The 20989-nt window shown below is 39.0% G+C and overlaps 1 protein-coding gene and 1 long non-coding RNA gene across 4 annotated transcripts in view; both read left to right on the top strand.

Moving 5' to 3' along the window:
- Nucleotides 1-18973, top strand: part of OGT (O-linked N-acetylglucosamine (GlcNAc) transferase) — a 50406-nt gene extending 31433 nt beyond the window's left edge. For all 3 annotated transcript variants that reach the window (XM_059679423.1, XM_059679422.1, XM_059679424.1), the window contains exons 20-22: nt 13261-13513; nt 13761-13884; nt 16695-18973. In XM_059679423.1, the coding sequence (XP_059535406.1) occupies nt 13261-13513; nt 13761-13884; nt 16695-16869 (552 nt within the window). In that variant the 3' untranslated portion in view covers nt 16870-18973. The remainder of the gene's footprint in view (nt 1-13260; nt 13514-13760; nt 13885-16694) is intronic.
- On the top strand, nt 6841-11707 carry LOC132224065 (uncharacterized). The gene is made up of 2 exons (XR_009450587.1): nt 6841-7925; nt 8393-11707. It is a non-coding gene; the product is annotated as an uncharacterized LOC132224065 (long non-coding RNA).
- Nucleotides 18974-20989: the final 2016 nt, after the last annotated feature.

Raw genomic sequence — 20989 nt, 5'->3', positions numbered from 1 at the left:
GACTATATTCCTGTGCTGTGATTTACACCCACATGGCTATTTTTGTAACTGGCAATTTGTACTACTTTACCCCTTTCACAATTTTTTCACCCATTCTCCCAAACCCCTCCTATCTGGTGACCATCAGCTTGTTCTTTGTATCTGTGAGTTGTTTCTGTTTTCATTTATTTTGTTCTTTAGATTCCACATATAAGTGAAGTCATATGATACTTCTTTCTCTGACTTATTTTACTTAGCATAATACTCTCTAGGTCTAGCAATGTTGTCACAGATGGGAAGATTTCATTCCTTTTTAATGGCTGATTAATATTCCATTTTAGATATGTATGGTATCTTTTTCTAATCATCTATTGATGGGCACTTAAGCTGCTTCCATATCTTGGCTATTGTATATAGTGCTGCAGTGAACATAGGGGTACATATATATTTTCAAGTTAATGTTTTGGATTTCTTCTGATAAATACCCAGAAGTGGAATTGCTGAGTTATATGGTAATTTTATTAAAAATTTTTTAAGGACCCTCCATACTATTTTTTATAATGACTGCGCACCAATTTGTAATCCCATCACAGTGCATGAAGGTTTCCATTTCTCCACATCCTTGCCAACACTTGTTGTTAGTTGGTTTACTGATATGGCCATTCTGACAGATATAAGGTGATATCTCATTGTGGTTTTAATTTGCATTTCCCCAATGATTAGTGATGTTGAGCATCTTTTTATGTTTTGTTGGCCATCTGTATGTTCTCTTTGGAGAAATATCTGTTTAGGTCCTTTGCCCAATTTTCAATTGGATTTCTTGTTTTCTTGGTAAGTTGTATGAGTTCCTTACATATTTTAGATATTAACTTCTTTTTTAAAAAAAAATATTTTTTATTGATTTCAGAGAGAGGGAGAGGGAAAGAGAGATAGAAACATCAATGATGAGAGAGAGTCACTGATTGGCTGCCTCCTGCATGTCCCATATTGGGGATCGAGCCCGCAACCTGGGCACGTGCCCTTGATCGGACTCGAACCCAGGACCCTTCAGTCCACAGGCTGATGCTCTATCTACTGAGCCAAATCTGCTAGGGCTAGATATTAACTTCTTATTGGATGTATCATTGGTAAATTTCTCTCATTCAGTAGGTTGCATTTTTGTTGATAGTTTCCTTCTCTATGCAAAAACCTTTTAATTTGATGTGGTCCCATTTGTTTATTTTTTTCCTTTGTTTCCTGTGCCCAAGGAGACAAATTCAAAAACATTGCTACAAGCAGTGTCATGGGGTTGACCGCATGTGTGTTCCTCTAGGAGTTGTATTGTTTCGGGACTTTAATCCATTTTGAGTTTATTGTCTCTTGTATAGAAAGTGATCTAGTTTCATTTTTCTGCATGTATCTGTGCAGTGCTCCCCACACCATTTTTTAAGAAACTTTCTTTACCCTGTAATTATTGCTTAGGCTCTGTAGGATGCTTTGGGAAGTAATGGACATTTTAATGTTAAATGTTCCTACCCATGAGCATGGTATATGCTTCAATTTATTTGTCATCTTCAGTAACTTTCTTCAATGACATAGTTTTCCAAGTATTGGTTCTTTTTTGTTGTTAATTCTCACTCGAGAATATCATTTTTCTTTTTTTCTTTTTTTTTTTAAAATATATTTTATTGATTTTTTTACAGAGAAGAAGGGAGAGGGATAGAGAGTTAGAAACATCAATGTGAGAGAAACATTGATCAGCTGCCTCCTGCACACTCCCTACTGGGGATGTGCCCGCAACCCAGGTACATGCCCTTGACCGGAATCGAACCTGGGACCCTTGAGTCCGCAGGCTGACGCTCTATCCACTGAGCCAAACCAGTTCGGCTATCATTTTTCCATTGATTTTTAGAGAGAGTGAAAAGGAGGGGGAAGAGACAGAGAGAGAAACATTGATGTGAGAGAGACACATTGGATTCGTTGCCTCCCACATGCACCCTAACCAGGGCGGGGCATCGAGCCTGCAGCCAAGGTACGTGCCCTTTGCCTGAATTGAACCCGAGACTTTTCAGTCTGCTGGCCGATGCTCTATCCACTGAGCCAAATTGGCTAGGGCCCAGGGATAGGTTCTTTACCTCCTAGGTTAAATTTATTACTAGACTGTGAAAAAGAAGGATCTCTTACACTTTGAGACAGCATGGAGGGACCTGGAGAGTATTATGCTAAGTCAGTGGTTCTCAACCTTCTGGTCCTTTAAATACAGTTCCTCATGTTGTGACCAACCATAAAATTATTTTCGTTGCTACTTCATAACTGTAATGTTGCTACTGTTATGAATCATAATGTAAATATCTGATATGCAGGATGGTCTTAGGCGACCCCTGTGAAAGGGTCATTTGACTGCCAAAGGGATCGTGACCCATAGGTTGAGAACCACTGTGCTAAGTGAAATAAGCCAGTCAGAGAAAGACAAATATCACATGATCTCATTCATATGTGGAACCAATGAATAAAATAAACTGATGAACAAAATAGATCCAGAGACATGGAAGCATGGAACAGACTGATGAATCTCAGAGGGAAGGCAGGGTTGGATGGGTGAGTGGAGAGAGATTAACCAAAGAACTTACATGTGTACTAGAGGCCCGATGCATGAAATTCATGAAAGAATAGGCCTTCCTTCCCTTGGCTGCTGGTACCAGCTTCCCTCTGGCACCCGGGACCTGGGTTTCCCTTGCAGCCCCGACTTCCTCCGGAAGGTCATCTGGTCTGATTAGCATATTACGCTTTTATTATTATAGATGTGCATAACCCATGGACACAGACAATAGTGTGGTGAAGGCCTGTGGGTGTGGGGATCCAGGTGCAGGGTGAAGGGGGTCAATGAGGAAAAAATGGGACATCTGTAATAAATATAAATTAAAGATAAAGATAAATTTTAAAAATACAACAGCAAAAAAGATAAAAAAATATAAACCCTACCCAGTTTGGCTCAGTGGGTAGAGCGTCTGCTCGCAGACTGAAGGGTCCCGGGTTCGATTCCAGTCAAGGCCACGTACCTTGGTTGCAGGTTCCCTGGCCCTCGTTGGGGTGAGTGTGGGGGACAACCAATCTGTGTGTCTCTCTCACATCGATGTTTCTCTCTGTCTCTCCCTCTCCCTTCCACTCTTTCTAAAAATCAATGGGAAACATATCGTCGGGTGAGGATTAACAAAAAAACAAAACAAAAAATACAACAACAAAAAAATTTATTCCTAGGTATTTTTTATGCAATTGTAAATGGGATTATCTTCTTAATTTCTCCTTCTGATAGTTTATTATTGGTGCATGAAAATGCACCTGATTTCTGAATATTAATTTTGTATCCTGCTATTTTACTGAATTCATTCATCAATTCCAGTAGTTTTTTGGGGGACTCTTTAGGGATCTCTCTATATAGGATCATCTCATCTGAAAATAATGACAGTTTTACTTCTTCCTTTGCAATTCGGATGCCTTTCTTTTTTTCTTTTCTCACTGCTATGGCTAGGTCTTCCAATACTATCCTATATCATAAAAGACTAATATGCAAATCAACCAAATGGTGGAACGACCAGTCGCTATGTCGTGCACTGACCACCAGGGAGCAGATGCTCAATGCAGGAGCTGTCCCCTGGTGGTCATTGTGCTCCTACAGGGGGAGCGCCTCTCATCCAGAAGCCAGGCTCATGGCTGGTGAGCGCAGCAGCAGTGGCAAGAGCCTCTCCTGCCTCCGTGGCAGTCAGACATCCGCCTAGGACTCCTGGACTGCAAGAGGGTGCAGGCCGGGCTGAGGGACCTGACCCCCCTCCCCCCGAGGGCACGAATTTCGTGCACTGGGCCTCTAGGATTGAATAAAAGTGGTGAAACTGGGCATCCTTGTCTTGTTCTTGAACTTAAAGAAAAAGCTTTCAGCTTTTTACCATTGAGTATGATGTTATCTGTGGCTTTGTCATATATGGCCTTTGTTATGTTGAGGAATGTTCACTCTATTCCCACCTTGTATATATTGATATGATCATATATTTCTTATCTTTAATTATTTTATGTGTTGTGTCACAATTGATTTGTAGTATTGAACCAACTTTGTGTACTGGGAATAAATCCCACTTGATTATGGACTCTGATCTTTTTAATGGATCATTGAATTCAGTTGCTAATATTCTGTCAAAGATTTTTACATCTATGTTCATCAGGGATATTGGCCCATAATTTATTTATTTTCTTTCTTTCTTTCTTTCTTTCTTTCTTTCTTTCTTTCTTTCTTTCTTTCTTTCTTTCTTTCTTTCTTTCTTTCTTTTGTTTTGTAGTGTCTTTGTCTGATTTTGATATTAGAGTAATGCTGGCCTTGTAAAATTTGGGGAGAACCATTCCTTCTCTGTAATAGTTTGAGAAACATAGGTGTTAAGAAATGTTTAGTAAAATTTACATCCAAAGTCATTTGGTCCAGGGTTTTGTTTGCTGGGAGTGTTTTAATACTGACTTCATTTTATTAGTAGTTATTGGTATGCTCAGATTTTGTTTCTTCTGGATTCAGACTTGGAAGATTGTATGTTTCTAGGAATATATCCATTTCTTCTAGGTTATCCAATTTGTTAGCATCTATATATATAAAATCCTAAGTGACTGTCTGACTGTTCAACCGGTAGCTATGACATGCACTGACCACCAGGGGGCAGACACTCAACGCACAGGCATGGAAACATGGAATAGACTGATGAATCTCAGGGGGGAGGAGGGCGGGCGGGAAGAGATTAACCAAAGATCTTACATGCATACTAGAGGCCCAGTGCACGAATTCCCTCAGCCTGGCCTGTGGGAATCAGTCCAGTATCCCCTGAGGGGTCTCGGATTGTGAGAGGGTGCAGGCCAGGCTGAAAGACCCCACTGGTGCACTGGGCCTCTAGTATTCTTATAATCCTTTGTATTTCTGTAGTGTCACTTCTCTTTTAAATCTTTTTTTTTTTAACTGTTTATTCTAGGTCACACTTTTTTTTAAAATAAGGTTTTTTTAAATTGATTTTTAGAGAGAGAGAGTAAGAGAGAGGAATTGATATATAGAAACATCAATGAGAGAGGAACATCATGGATTGGCTGCCTCCTGTAGACCCCCTACTGAGGATTGAGCCCACAACCCAGGCATGTGCCCTGAGCAGGAATCAAACCGGCGAACTCTTGGTTCCTAGGTCGATTCTCAGCTGCTGAGCCACACCTGCCAGGCTTGTCATGCTTTTTATTGTAAAATAAAACACAAGTACAGGAAACCACACAAAACAAATATATAGACTGGTGAATTATTACGAGGCAAACATCCTTGCAGTCACCACCCAGGTCAACAATTAGAACTCTGCTAGCCAGTGTAGAAGTCTTTCCATGTGCCCCACCCAATCACAACCCTCTGTCAACCTCCCAAAAGTAACCATTTCACCTGGCTTTTATATAATCACTTTTGCTAGTTTCTTTTTTTTTTTCTTTATTGATTAAGGTATATGTGTCCTTATCCCACTCATGCCCTCACCCCCCTGTTGTCTGTGTCCATTGGTTAGGCTTATATGCATGCATACAAGTCTTTTGGTTGATCTCCCCCTGACCCCCACCCTCCCCTACCTTCCCTCTGAGGTTTGATGGTCTGATCGATGCTGCTAGTTTCTTTACAGTTTATCTCCCTTGTGCATCTTGCCCATTTATTTGGTTCTTCTCTTTTTTTGATGAGTCTGTTTAAAGGTATATCCATCTTTTTATCTTTTCAAAGAACCTGCTTTTGGTTTTGCTGATCATATTTTTTTTTTTTTTACTGTATTTTGTTTATTTCCTCTCTGATCTTTATTATTTTCTTCCGTTACCCACTGTGGCCTCTGTTCCTTTTCTGGGTTTGGTAGGTGTAAGGTTAGATTGTTTATTTGAGATTTTTTTTTTGTTTCTTGAGGTAGGCCTGTATTTCTGTGAATTTCCCTCATAGAATTGTTTTGGCTGTGTCCCATAGATTTGGGGTTTTCGTGTTTTCATTTTCATTTGACTAGAGGTATTTTCTGATTTCCTCCTTGATCTCATTGTTAACCCAATCATTGTTTAGTAGCATGTTATTTAGCCTTGTGTGTTTTTCAGTTTTCTTCTTGCAATTGATTTCTAGTTTCATACTGTTGTGATCACAGAAGATGCTTAGATGATTTAAATCTTCTTAAATGTATTGAGACATTTTTATGACCTAACATATGGTCTGTCCTGGAATGTGTTCCATGTTCACTTGAAAAGAATATACAGGGTGTTCCCCAAAAATGTAAACACACTTTTTTAACAGCTGATAGCTCAGTTTTGAAAAATGAAATGTATTTTTAATTAACGCTGTCTTTATAATTATTCATACACTTTTGGGGACACCCTGTATATTCTATTGCTTCGGGGTGAAATGTCCTAAAAATAACAGTTATGTTCATCTGGTCTAATGTGTCATTTTCTGTCCGCATGGTTTATCCATTGATGTGTTAAAGTCCCCTACTAATGCCATATTACTGTCAATCTTTCTATTTCCATCAATGTTTGCTTTATATATTTAGGTCCTCTACATTGGGTGCACAGATGTTTATGAGAGTTCTGTCCTGTTGTTGGGTTGATAAGTTTATCATTATGAAACACCTTTCTTTGTGTCTTATTTATTATATTCCTTGTTTTAAAGTCTATTTTGTCTGCTGTAAGTATTGTTATCCCAGCTTTTTTCATTTCAATTTACATGAATTATTTTTTCCATCCCTTCACTTTTTTTTTAGTACTCCTCACTTGAGGACATGCTTTTATTGGTTTTTACAGAGAGAGAGGAAGGGAGAGGGAAGAAGGGAGGGAGGGGGGTGGGAGAGAGCGAGAGAGACATTGATGTGAGAGTGAAACATTGATTGGTTGCCTCCTGCACACTCTGTACTGGGGATTGAGCCTGCAACCTGGGCATGTGCCCTCCCTGGGAATTGAATCAGCAACCTTTTGTTGCACAGGATGATGCCCAACCAGCTGAGCCACACCGGCCAGGGCCATCTCTTTATTTTTAATCTGTGTGTCTTTCAATCTGAAATGTGGGTCTCTTTTGGGGAGCGTATATACAGGTCTTGTTTTTTTATTCAGCCACCTATGTCTTTTTTAATATATTTTATTGATTTTTTACAGAGAGGTAGGGAGAGGGATAGAGAGTTAGAAACATCGATGAGAGAGAAACATCGACCAGCTGCCTCCTGCACACCCCCTGCTGGGGATGTGCCTGCAATCAAGGTACATGCCCTTGACTGGAATTGAACCTGGGACCTTTCAGTCCGCAGGCCGACGCTCTATCCACTGAGCCAAACCGGTTAGGGCCACCCTATGTCTTTTGATTGGATCATTTATCTATTTACATATAAAGTAATTATTGGCAAGTATATAGTAGTTGTCATTTTATTGTCTTCATTTTTGAGTTGCAGTTTACATTCAATATTATGTTAAACAATCATGTACTTTTACAGAGTGATCATAATTATTGCAATTTTTAAAAAATATATTTTATTTATTTCAGAGAGGAATGGAGAGTGAGATAGAAACGTCAATGATGAGAGAGAATCATTGATTGGCTGCCTCCCGCATGGCCCCCACTGGGGATCGAACCTGCAACCCAGGCATGTGCCCTTGACTGGAATCGAACCCAGGATCTTTCAATCCACAGGCCGATGCTCTATCTACTGAGCTAAACTGGCTAGGGCAATTATTGCAATATTATTGACTGTATTCCCTATGCTGTAATTTACTTCTTTGTGACTATTCTGTAACTACCAATTTGTACTTCTTAATCCCTTCACCTTTTTCCACCTAGTCCCCTCTGTTCTCTGCGTCTAGGTCTGTTCTTTTGTTCTTTAGATTCCACATATAAGTGAAATTATATGGTATTTATCTTTCTTTGACCGACTTATTTCACTTAGTATAATATGCTCTAGGTCAGCCGTGGGTAAACTACGGCCCCCGGGCTGGATCTGGCCCGTTTGAAATGAATAAAACTAAAAAAAAAAAAAAAAAGAAAAGACCGTGCCCTTTTTTTAAAAAAATATATTTTATTGATTTTTTTACAGAGAGGAAGGGAAAGGGACAGAGAGTTAGAAACATCGATGAGAGATAAACATCGATCAGCTGCCTCCTGCACACTCCCTACTGGGGATGTGCCTGCAACCCAGGTACATGCCCTTGACCGAATCGAACCCGGGACTCTTCAGTCCGCAGGCCGACGCTCTATCCACTGAGCCAAACCGGTCAGGGCAAGACCGTACCCTTTTATGTAATGATGTTTACTTTGAATTTATATTAGTTCACACAAACACTCCATCCATGCTTTTGTTCCGGCCCTCCGGTCCAGTTTAAGAACCCATTGTGGCCCTCGAGTCAAAAAGTTTGCCCACCCCTGCTCTAGGTCCATCGATGCTGTTGCAAATGGTATATTGTTTTTGGATTGTTCTTGTAATTCTTCTCTGTTCTTTATTCTCCTGCTCTCTTTGATGTTGACTTTATTATTATTATTTTTTAATATTTTTATTGGTTTCAGAGAGGAAGGGAGAGGGAGAGAGATAGAAACGTCAGTGATGAGAATGAATCATTGATCAGCTGCCTCCTGCACACCTCCTACTGGAGATCGAGTCCACAACCTGGGCATGTGCCCTTGACCAGAATTGAACCTGAGACCCTTCAGTCTGCAGGCTGACGCTCTATCCATTGAGCCAAATCGGCTAGGGCGATGTTGATGACTTTATATAGTTTATGTTTGGATTCCTTTCTCTTAATTTTTTTTTATCTTAGAGATTTTTGGTTTGTGGTTACCATGTGCTTGATCTATAGCAAGCTGTGTTTATAGCTGTCTATTTTAAGTTGATGGTTGGGTAATTTAATTCCCAACACATTGTAAATTCACTGCAATTTTTACTTACCTCTTCCACTTTTTATGCTTTTGTCATTTTTTTTACTTTTTTTCGTATGTGTGTGTTTATGTGTATCTTAATTTGTTGTAATTACACGTGATCTTTCTTCTTTTGTCTTTTAACCTTGGTACTAACTTGGTTAATGCATTGCTTTTACTAAGGGTTTGCCTTTGTCAGTAAGATTTTTTTCTTTTCTATATTTTCTTATTTACATTTGATCTCTTATTTTCTACTTGAAGTCTCTTTAACTTTTTTTTATAATACTCGTTTAGTGGTGATGAACTCCTTTAGCTTTTTCTTGTAGGGAAACTGTTTTCTCTCTCCTTCAATTCTAAATTATAGCCTTGCTGGGTAGAATAGACTTGGTTGCAGGTCCTTTATTTATTTATTTTTTTAGTTCTTGTCATGTATTTTACTTTTTCTTTTAAAAAAAAATTTATTGAATATACTGGGGTGACATTGGTTAATGAAATTATATAGGTTTCAAGTGTACAATTCTATAATCATCTGTATGTTGTGTTATGTGTTCACCACCCAAAGTCAAGTCTCCTTCCATCATCATTTAATCCCCCTTTACCCTCTTCTACATTCCCCCACCCCTCTTTCCCTCTGGTAATCACCACACTGATGTTTGCTTAATTCCTTCACCTAATTTCACCCATCTTCCCAGTCCCCTTCCCTCTGACAGCTGTCAATCTATTCTCTGTAATTATGAGTCTGTTTCTATTTTGTTAGTTTATTTTATTCATTAGATTCCACATATAAGTGAAATCATATGGTATTTGTCTCTCTTCGGCTTATTTCACTTACATAATACTCTCCAGGTCCATCCATGCTGTTATGAAAGGTAAGATTTCCTTCCTTTTTTATGTCTGAGTAGTATTTCATTGTGTAAATGTACCACAGCTTTTTTAGCCACTCATCTACTGATGGACACTTAGGCTGCTTCCAAATCTTGGCTATTGTAAATAATGCTGCAGTGAACATAGAGCTGCATATATTCTTTTGCAATAGTGTTTTGGGTCTCTTCGGATATATTCCCAGAGAACCCATCTCTGCAGGGGGAACCTTTGCAGCTGAAATATCCACCTAAATCTCAGCTGCTGCCTGTGGAAGCAGGGCCAACCCTTTTTGTGTCTCTGCCCTTCCTACCAGTCTCACTGTGACTTCTTCTGTAAATCCTTGGTTATAAGTTTCAGCTAGTCTCCAGTTGGTTATTCAGGTTGATTGTTCTATATTTTATTTGTAATTCCAATTGGTTCTGGGAGGCGGTTAGTGTAACATCCACTTACATCTTGGATCATTCTCTTTTCATCACTTTGAATATTTTGTGCCAGTGTCTTCTGGCCTGCAAAGTTTCTGTGGAAAAATCAGTTGAAAGTCTTATGGGAGCTCTCTTGTAGGTTATTAACTGATTTTCTCTTGCTACTTTTAAGGTTCTCTCTTTATCTTTAACACTCATTTTGGCCCCTTATCTGTGTTTGTTTCTATGTATGAGGTCAATCTGTTCTGTCTCCTGATATTGACAGAGTGGCCTTATATAGAAAGTGTCTTGTAGGGCTCAGTTGCACAGTCTCTCTAATCACCTGAGCTTGGTCCTCCAGGGGTATCCCCTGTGTGTGGGTTGTGTGTTCCCTCTTGTTGTAGTTATGCTTCAATTGGTGCTGGCATATCAATAGGTGGAATTGACCCTCACTCAGGCTGGCTGACTGTGTGGGCTAGCCGTGCCTATTGTGGTTGAGCTGTTATGTGGGGACTGACCCTTGAGAGTGGGAGTCGCTTTTGTAGGAGTCTTATTCTAGCTGAGTCTGCCCTTTGGGTGTTTTGGTTCTGGAGTTGGTTGGGTGGGAATTTGATGGCATTCTGAAGCAGGACACTGGGCATGTTGGGTTACTGGAGACTCTTGGGAGGGGCTCTGGTTCAGGCCAAGGATGGTTGCCGTCGTGCAGGGTTTCAGGCTGCTTGGCAGAAGTTACAATTTATGCTGTTTGTATGGTTAAAATTTTTAGTTTTGCAGTCCATACTCTCTGTCACCTCTGTTCATCTTTGCCGTTAGATCAGGAAAACACCATAAATGGTTATATAAATGGATGAACGTAGGTGTGTTCCAATAAAATTTGATTGACAAAAAATAGGCAACATGTAAGATTTGGCTTACAGACTGTAGTTTGTCAGCCCATGGTCTAAACCAGGGGTGGGGAACGTGCAGGCCGTATAAGACTTTTGCGCAGTCATTTGGTCTAGCCCTGCCAAGGTATTAGGGGGTGAGTTAATTAAATGTTTCATGACATATAGCAAGCTAATTTTAAGTTGATAATTTTGTATGGCCCGCAGATGATGTTATAAATATCCAAATGGCCTTTGGCAGAAAAAATGTCCCCCACCCCTGGTCTAAACGAATAGCAAACGTCATGCTTATTCACCCATGTTTAACATTCTTGCAATATTGTAGAGATATAACCAGGAAGTATTTAGTTTATGCCATTACCTTTTAGTCAGCTCATAAGACCAGTTTGCATAAGGAGGATCTCTGAAGGTTCCAACCTTTGGTACCCATATTTGTTTTTGTTTTTTTCCATTTTTTTTGTTGATTCTCATCCAAGGATATTATAAGGGAGAGGGAGAGACAGAGAAAAACATTGATGTGAGAGAGATACATCGGTTGGTTGCCTCCTGCATGCTCCCCGACAGGGCTGAGGGTCAAGCCTGCAAGCAAGTTATGTGCCCTTGACCAGAATCGAACCCAGGACCCTTCAGTCTGCAGCTGATGTTTTATCCACTGAGTCAAACAAGCTAGGGCATTTTATTTTATTTTTTTAAAAAATTAATGATAGAGGGAGAGAGAGGGACAGGGAGAGAGAGGGAGAGAGAGGAGAGAGAGATAGAGATACTGATTTGTTGTTCTGCTTATTTATGCATTCATTAGTTGATTCTTATATGTGCTCTAACTGGGGATGGAGCTCACAATCTTGGCATATTGGACAACGTTCTAACCACCTGAGCTACTTGACCAGGGCCTTCCATAATTTGTTCTTATTCCATGGAGCTAAAATGGAGATGATTCTTGGTTGCTTTCTTTTCTGATTAATATCTGTTTTTTTTCCCCCTTTGGAGAGGGGAGGGTGGAGGAGAAGAGGAAGCTGATGAGTACAGGTTCACTATCCCTTAATCTTTACTTCCCAATATTGAAAAAAATCTGATAACTACTAAGTGTTGTCATGTTTGTGGTTAATTTATTTGGCTGCACATTTACCTGAACTATTTATGGTCTCTCTTTTTTATATATATATATATGTATTTTATTGAGTTTTCACAGAGAGGAAGGGAGAGAGATAGAGAGCCAGAAACATCGATGAGAGAGAAACATCGATCAGCTGCCTCCTGCACATCTCCCACTGGGGATGTGCCCGCAACCCAGGTACATGCCCTTGACCGGAATCGAACCCGGGACCCTTCAGTCCGCAGGCCGACGCTCCATCCACTGAGCCAAACCGGTTTCGGCTATTTATGGTCTCTTATTCCATTTAGTGTGAATATTCTGACATCTTGATGCAGAGATGCTAATGTGTTTATTTACAGGAAGTTGCTGCTGAGACTCTAATGTAATATACATGCATGTACACTTTTTAAAAATTTGAAATACTCGGAATTCTGAAACTCATCTCTTCCTATGGCTTTCAGAGAGGGGATGGTGAACTAGTAAGGTACATTGAGTAGATGTAGATTTAAATCGGGCATTGGCAAATTGGCCTGTGGGTCAAATTCAGCCCACTGCCTGCTTTTGTAAATAAAATTTTATTGACACACAGCCATATCTGCTTGTTTACATATTGTCTTTGGCTGCCTTCCAGTGACAAGGGAGAACTGAGCCTAAAGTTAGGACAGAGTCTATGTGGTTGCAAAGTCCAAAAAACTTGCTCTTTGGACCTTTACAAAAAGTCTGCTGACATCTGATCTAGATTAGGTAAATAAAGTTAGGCAAGTGTGAACTAACTGTTCGTTGTGTCATGGTGGGAGATTTAAAATTTGATGTGGAAAATTGCTATCTCCTCTACAAAATCACTGCCTAAGATTTTGCCAGTTAGTATCTTGTTTTGTATCTTCTTACATCAGTTTGTTTCTTTTAACTCTCTTTGGGGACAGTTTAGCAGACTAGAAACCTACAGTTCAGTTGATCTAACTCATCTATGTGAAGGAAAGACTTATAAGTTCACAGTAGGCTGCTATCTGGGTGAAAAGGGTAGAATTATTAGAACTCTAATAATTAGAATTACTAGAATATGTGGTTGAATTATTAGAACTCTATAGGAACCTTTCTGGAGAAGGGCAGAGCTGCTATTAATAATTACCATTTTCCCTATTTTAGATTCTGAAGCGTGTTCCCAATAGTGTGCTGTGGCTGTTGCGTTTTCCAGCAGTAGGAGAACCTAATATTCAACAGTATGCACAAAACATGGGTCTTCCCCAGAACCGTATAATTTTTTCACCTGTTGCTCCTAAAGAAGAACATGTCAGGAGAGGCCAGCTGGCTGATGTCTGCCTGGACACTCCACTCTGTAATGGGCACACCACAGGAATGGATGTCCTGTGGGCTGGGACACCGATGGTTACTATGCCAGGTAAACTACTGATAAATCATTGGAATCTTGTTCTTTTTAGAATCCCTTTTATGGAAGATAATTCCAGGTGAAATTATGTATAGTAGAAGCAACATTTAGGGGAGGATGATAAAAAAACAAAAACAAGATTTGTTCTGAGCACTTATCTCTATTCTCATCTGCGTAGTGTGGGTACTTAACATAAATAACATTAATAACCACATGCTAGTTGCATTCTTGTGAGTAATTGTCATCTTTCTTATTACAGGAGAGACTCTTGCTTCTCGAGTTGCGGCTTCCCAGCTCACTTGTTTAGGTTGTCTTGAGCTTATTGCTAAAAATAGACAGGAATATGAAGACATAGCTGTGAAACTGGGAACTGATCTAGAATAGTAAGTAAACTTTTCCATGAATAAATCATGATAAAGTGAAAGGAATCAGGAAAGTTTAGAGAGAATATAGGTGCTATAAAATGAAATAATAAAATAAGGGTAATAAAGTGGTCGATAGGTTTTACTATGCAAAGAGTAAATGGCTGAATGAAAGTAAGTAAAAAAAAATTAAAAGACAAGAGGAAAAATCTTTGTTTTTTATGTCAAATATTAATAGTCTGGCTATATAAAGATTGAAGCACATTTACATTTTAAGTCCCTTAATAGGAACATAAACAAGGAACTGACCAGACAACTCACTGAAGTAGAAATAAAATGGTCAATAAGACAAAGTTTCAACCTCCATAGTAGAAATATAAATTAAAATAACATTGAGGCATAACCATTATTTGCCTATTAAACAAGAGACCTTTTTTAAAAACCTTACTCTCTTTTTTTAAAACATATATTTTTATTGATTTTGGAGAGAAAGGGAGAGGGAGAGAGAGAAAGAGGAGAGAAACATCAATGATGAGAGAGGATCATTGATGGGCTGCTTCCTGCATATGCTGCTTACTGGGGATTGTGCCTGTAACCCAGGGATGTGCCCTTGAACAGAATGGAACCTGGGACCCTACAATCTACAGGCCGACACTCTGTCTATCCACTGAGGCACACTGGCTAGGGCTAAAACAAAAGACTTTTAAAACATTTTTACTGATTTCAGAGAGGAAGAGAGAGAGAGAAACATCAATGATGAGGAGAATCATTGATCAGCTGCCTCCTGCATACCCCACACTGGGGATCAATCCTGCAAGCTGGGCATGTGCCCTGACCAGGAATTGAACCACGGCCTGGTTCATAGGTCGATGTTCAACCACTGAGCCATACTGGTGGGGCAAAACAAAAGATTTTTTATATGATACCCAAGATGAGGGAGTATTGAGGTGCTGGCCTTTTCATAACATTGGTGAGTAAATTGGTATAACCCTTCCTCAAAGTTATAAGATCCTTAAAAAAACACACACACACAGAGCTTTGACCCTAATAATGCCACATCTTCACTACAGCATAAGAAAAAAACAAAAACCATAACTTAAATGCCCCAAATAAGTGGGAATTAGAGAAGTGATGCTTAAATGATTCTTTATCCGTACAAGAAAAAGTGTTTATCTGTTAACTGCTTTTTCTTTGTGCATTATGGGATATTTTTTTTTCTTTGTATTTTTCAAAAAAGTAGCATTATATGGAAGTTTAAAGAAGCAACCTCTTTGAGTCAGATTGCCTGGATTTGAATCCAGGCTCTCCCACTTTACAAGCTTGTGACTTTAGGCAAATTAGTTTCTATGTGCCTTGATTTTTCCATCTGCAAAACACGGATGACTGATAGTACTTACTTTGAAGAGATGTTGTGATAATTAAAAAAATGTGTTCTGGCCCGGCCAGCATGGCTCAGTGGTTGAGCGACAACCTATGAACCAGGAGGTCATGGTTTGATTCCTGGTTGGGGCACATGCCCGGGTTTCAAGTTCGATCCCCACTGTAGGGCGTGCAGGAGGCAGCTGATCAATGATTCTCTCTCATCATTGATGTTTTTATCTCTCTCCCTTTCCCTTCTCTGAAATCAATAAATATATTTCTAAAAAGGTGTTCTGTGTAAAACACAACAGTTCTTGGTATATAGTAAGCATTCAACAGAGATTAAGTATTTTCATAATTTTCTCCATTGAATATCATGTGCATCTAAGGAAAATGAGTAAAAAATTTTAGCCTTGGCATTAAAAAAAATTAATATTCATGTCCATCATCCCAGAGATAACTACAGCAAATAATGCAGTGTCTTTTTTTTTTTTTTTTTTACTCTTTGGAACTTAGTTGATTTCATACAGTGTTTTATAATGAAAACTATTAATTTTATAATGAATACTTATACACCTGCCATCTAGACTCCACCACTCAATTTATTATGCTTGCTATCTGTCCATCTGTTTATTTCTCTAGCATCTAGCAATCCATCTTATTTGATACATTTTGAAGTAAATTGCCAGATATCAGTACTCTTCTCCCTAAATACTTTAGATGTGGACATCATTAATTAGACTTCAATGTTTCTTATTTTTTCTTTTTCTTAAATATTTGTATTTATTTCAGAGAGGAAGGGAGAGGGATATATATATATAGAGAGAGAAACAGCAATGATAGAGAATCATTGACTGGCTGCCTCCTGCACGCCCCACACTGGAAATTGAGCCTGCAACCCAGGCATGCGCCCTGACTGGGAATCGAACTGAGACCTCCTGGTTCCTAGGTTGACACTCAACCACTGAGTCAAGCCAGCTGGGCCTGTTGGTTTTTTCAATTATGATTTATATTTAGTATTATGTATGTGCCTTTATTGTAAATGGTGCTTCAGTGAACATCTTTGCATGACCAGGTGTGCCTGCATCTCTGATTAATTTCTTTTGAATAGATTTTAAAGTGTTTCTGATTGCCAGAGGGTAATGAACATTTAAAGTTCTTAATGTACACATTACTAACCAGTGGTATGTAGGAATAGACATGTGTCATTTTAAAGGTGAAAATGAGATGGAATGGAGAAAGCATGGTATCTTGGATATACTTGTTTAAGAACTAATTTTTTTTTTAGAGGATGTGAATTTGATTATAAGTGTTAGCATTATGTTAACACTTTCCCTTTTTTAGCATTGAGGGAAGATGGAGTTTCATTCTGTGTTTTATCAAAGATGACTAGGTATTTAGGGGGAGGCTAGTTCTAAGTTCCTGCTCTGTTTGTAAACTTGGCTCCCTTTCTCTCTCTTTTTTTAAATTAGCCTGAAGAAAATTCGTGGCAAAGTCTGGAAGCAGAGAATATCTAGCCCTCTGTTCAACACCAAACAATACACAATGGAACTAGAGCGGCTCTATCTACAGATGTGGGAGCATTATGCAGCTGGCAACAAACCTGATCACATGATTAAGCCTGTCGAAGTCACTGAGTCAGCCTAAATAAAGACTCTCCACAGGAGGAATACCCCTCTACCTGAGCCTCAACCTTCAGGGGAAAGGGAACTAGATAATGTACTTTTTACTTATCTGTATAGTGTCATATTACAGATGGGTGACAAATAATGATAATAGAATAGCACAGCCAAGGTTGCTTTGTGCATGATAGGAAGAGACATAAGAGATGGGAAACTGCTGTTCTACAAGGAATCTCCATAGAATTTTGCAGCAATCAGGTGGTGCATAGATCTGGATGGAAGGTCTGCTCTCCCTTGGTCTTCCATGGGATGGTTAGCAGAGGAGACATCTAGATTGTCCAGCCGTTTTGTGATTCCATTGCTTGATTGAGTCTTCTGAATTAATTTTTTCTTTATATTTTGGGTATTGGAGCTTTTAAAAATGTTTGGTTTCAGGTGATTTTATTCATGTGAAGTGTATATGATTCTCTTGAGATAAGGTTTTAAACTAAAATGTTGCTCCTTATTTTAGTTTCTCAACTCTACAGATTAATAGGAACTTTGCTGGTGTAGTCTTTTTATAGGTTTTATAAACCACTTAAGCCTATATCAGTCGTTTGAGTGTCTGACCTAATGAATGGAGCTATCAGTGCTTTTTTGATTTAGATCATGATTCAGAATTTTTTTTTCTGGTCCATTTCCTTCCCCTCCCCCTACTTTAAAATTTCTCCTGTAAATCAAGTAACAAAACCAAGTCTGTTTCAAAGCATCCCAGAGTGTTTCTCTAAAACACATCATCTAGTGCCAAATGAAACTTCTTAGGAATGATTATTAATTATGAAGGGCACAGTTGTGATACTATCATTGATGATAATATTGATTTTTGGCCTAGTTTTCATCTATTTCATCAGTGTTTTACCTTTGACTGCCCCTCTATGCTGCTTCCCGAAGTAATAGTGTGTGATAAGATTTTTACCTTCCTTTTCTAAGGTTTGCTTTTTTTTTTAAGTGAGTCCTGTTCTTCCTATTTCTGTCAGCAGAAATGAAATCCCAGGTAAGTATAAGTATTCAAATATTTGATCACTAAGTAAAAGTTATTGCGAATATATTAAATAAATTTCATCAAAAACATGTTATGGGTGAAAAGCTCTGAAGGACCAGCTATGTATGTGAATAATTATTTTTCAAATCATCTAGGGTATTATATAATAACTGTCTTCTGGACTTGGTCTTGAAGTCTCTGTGGATTCAGCCATAGTAGCAAACTGTACTGCTATTTGGTTTGGAGTTACAAATTAGACTTTAGGCCATCTGGAGCTTGAGTTCTTGGTATTAAAAACCATAGGAATAAAATCATTGAATTTCAACAAATGATTGAGGACTTGAGGCTTAAACAAACCAACATATGAATATATGTTTTGTCTTGCTATACTGCACTTATGCTATTCAGTAACAGTAACAGATAATTTTTTGTCTGCTAGTAGTGTTCTAGATTATAGTGTCTTTTCAAAGCACTAAGGCAGTGTACCTATTCTGTAGTTGCAGCTGATGCCTGAATGTATCCTAGCTGACAAATTATTGATTAATAAGAACTTGAATTTCTGAAAGTCTGTTAACCAAAATCTGAGCAGGAGTCTCAAATATAATTTTTAGTCAGAATTACATGTGAATGAACTGTGTATCTTTTAACAATGTAAATCAAGGAACATCAGTTTAGGGATTTCTTAATTTATTTTTTACATGATTGAAATATTAAAGGTTGCCAGCATGGTTGCAGATAAACTGATGTTTGAAATTCACCAAACTACTTAATGTGGAATAAGATGATAGACTTCTAGTGCCCTCAAGGTTGTGACCTTACAGTCATTTTACATAGCACATCATTTCTCCTATAGGGATGAACTTTTTCCTGGCACGAAAGTAGCCGCTCTGGTTAAAGCTTTGCTTATTGTAACAGGCTTTGGTTTCCAGGTAATATGCCTATGGAAGACTTAATTATGAATAGAGATATAGAGATCACTGGAAACAAATTGTTTTTTTCTATTATGCTCTGCTTTATCAAAAAAGTAAAACATTTAAATTGTGCTACAGAAATCAGGTGTTGTCTTGTGATCTTTAAAATAATTAATAAATGAATGATTTGTCCTTAATATGGCTGATGTAGTTTGTGTTCTGTTAGATTGAGTGTTGGACAGAATAATTTGGTCATCCAATGATGAAACCTCCATTTGAACAGCTCCAAACAAAAGACCAGATCTCCCTTGGGCAGCTATGATATTAAGGATTATTTTGTTTTCTAGCCAAATGTGATGGAGGGGTGGGGTTGGCATATGATCCTTTAAGATGACAGAGCCCGCATCTCCCAGCACACCTATTCATGTTTGTTCCTGTTTTTCTTAGGACTGCTGTGGCTTCACTACACTTGTGGTCTCATTCTTTATGTGGACTATTCCTTCCTGCTCTGAAGGGTGGTACAAGGGAGGGACCAAAACAAATAGCAATGCTTTAGGGACCAGAACACGATGCTTAGCTGCCTGCTTTCTCAGAAATATAAATGAGAATCTTTTTCAATAAAATTTCAGGTAATTTACCTCATAACTTTTGTGGGTTGTGACCCTCAAACCCCTAATGTGGATTAATTTGTTTCCTAAAAGATAGTGAGGGAAGAAGCCTACTCATAAAAGTTCTCATTACCACCCTTTTCTATTTCTTAGAAATGTGCATCAGTTATTAAAGGAAGTGCTTGTGCACCTTGAATAAACTTGTGTAACTTAACACTTGATTCCAATTCTAACCCACTTGTCAACTTGAAGCATACGGCTCTTAATATTAACTACAGCTAACATTTAACTACAGCTAACATTCAGATTCTTCGCCCAAACCTCTGAGGGGCACACAGTTCCATAACCCCACCCCCATTTTAAAAGGAGAGGCTTGTAAAGCGGTAAACTTACAAGTTTGTTGTAGAGATAAAACTATAATGATAAATGTCTTTTATCCAATTCCCTATCTACTCAAAGTACCTTTATAGACAGAGATGAGCAAAAGTAGGTTTGCAGTTGTGAGTACTCAAAATAGTTTATTGTATTATTTATTAATTATTGTATTTTCATATGAACAACTGTAAACCTACTTTTGCCCATCCTTGTATGTAGACAGTTTCGGTTTTGGAATTAGTGCTTCTGGAGCTTAATCCCAGCTCTGCCACTTTCTAGCCATGTATGTGACCGCTGTTAAGTGAGTGCCAGCATTGCCTACTTTTTAAAGTGTTGTAAGGATTAGATTTACATGAAACAATTGGAACAGTGCCTCGCATGAAATAAACTTAGTGTTATTAATATATTTACATGCAGGGACGTGTTATTTGTATTTGTTTGCCAAATGGTTAAATTATGATATGTATAGAGAAATGGGCACAATCTAGAAAGCATATATTTTGCCCCGTTTTTCTCCGTGTGTTTGGAGTGAGTGCCAAAAAGCTTCAAGTAACCAACCCCTTTTTATCTCCCTGGTTCGAAGGGTTTTGGAAGCAAACGTCAGTGTTGCCAAGCACTGTCGGGTTGCTGCTTTGCTCTTATCTAGGGGCCTAGGTGCCCTCCCCCCAGCTCGGAGTACTTTGGAGGGCAGGCAAATAGCCTTAGAGGTTTGGGCAGTTAAAGTAAGGAACGAACAGGGAACAGAGCTCGCTTATCTAAGTCCTCACAAGGATGGAACTTTGGAAGATTCAGCTCAGTTTTTTTCCGGTCACCCAAAAAGTTAATTTAGGGATTGCTAAACTATGAACTCCTCAGGAAATGGTGCTCTCAGGACAGATAAGCAATACCCCGTGGAAGTGATTTGATTCGAGAAGCACTACGGCCGGGGGCGCCAATTTCAGTTCATACCCGCGAAGTTTAAATCTGCCTCACAACCAAGCTGTGATAGGTGGACACAGGGAGGGCTGTGATAGGTGCGTACAGAGAGGGCGGGAACACTTCAGGGCTTACTTTCTGCTGAGCCCGGACTCTATAACAGCTGGTGCGGACCTGCCGGCGAACCTCTGGATCTCGTCTTCCAACGGAGGTGGGAGCTGAGTGGCATTCAGCCGCTCCAGAGGCAACATAGCAGGTAGGTGACGGAAGGGGCTGAGGTGGGTACGGGAGTGGGCACAGTTTTGAAAGCTCATC

This window comes from Myotis daubentonii, chromosome X (genome assembly GCF_963259705.1).
Source record: "Myotis daubentonii chromosome X, mMyoDau2.1, whole genome shotgun sequence".
Lineage (NCBI taxonomy): Eukaryota > Metazoa > Chordata > Mammalia > Chiroptera > Vespertilionidae > Myotis > Myotis daubentonii.
The sequence above is the reverse complement of the archived record's forward strand: the minus strand, read 5'-3'. Positions and strand labels throughout refer to the sequence as shown.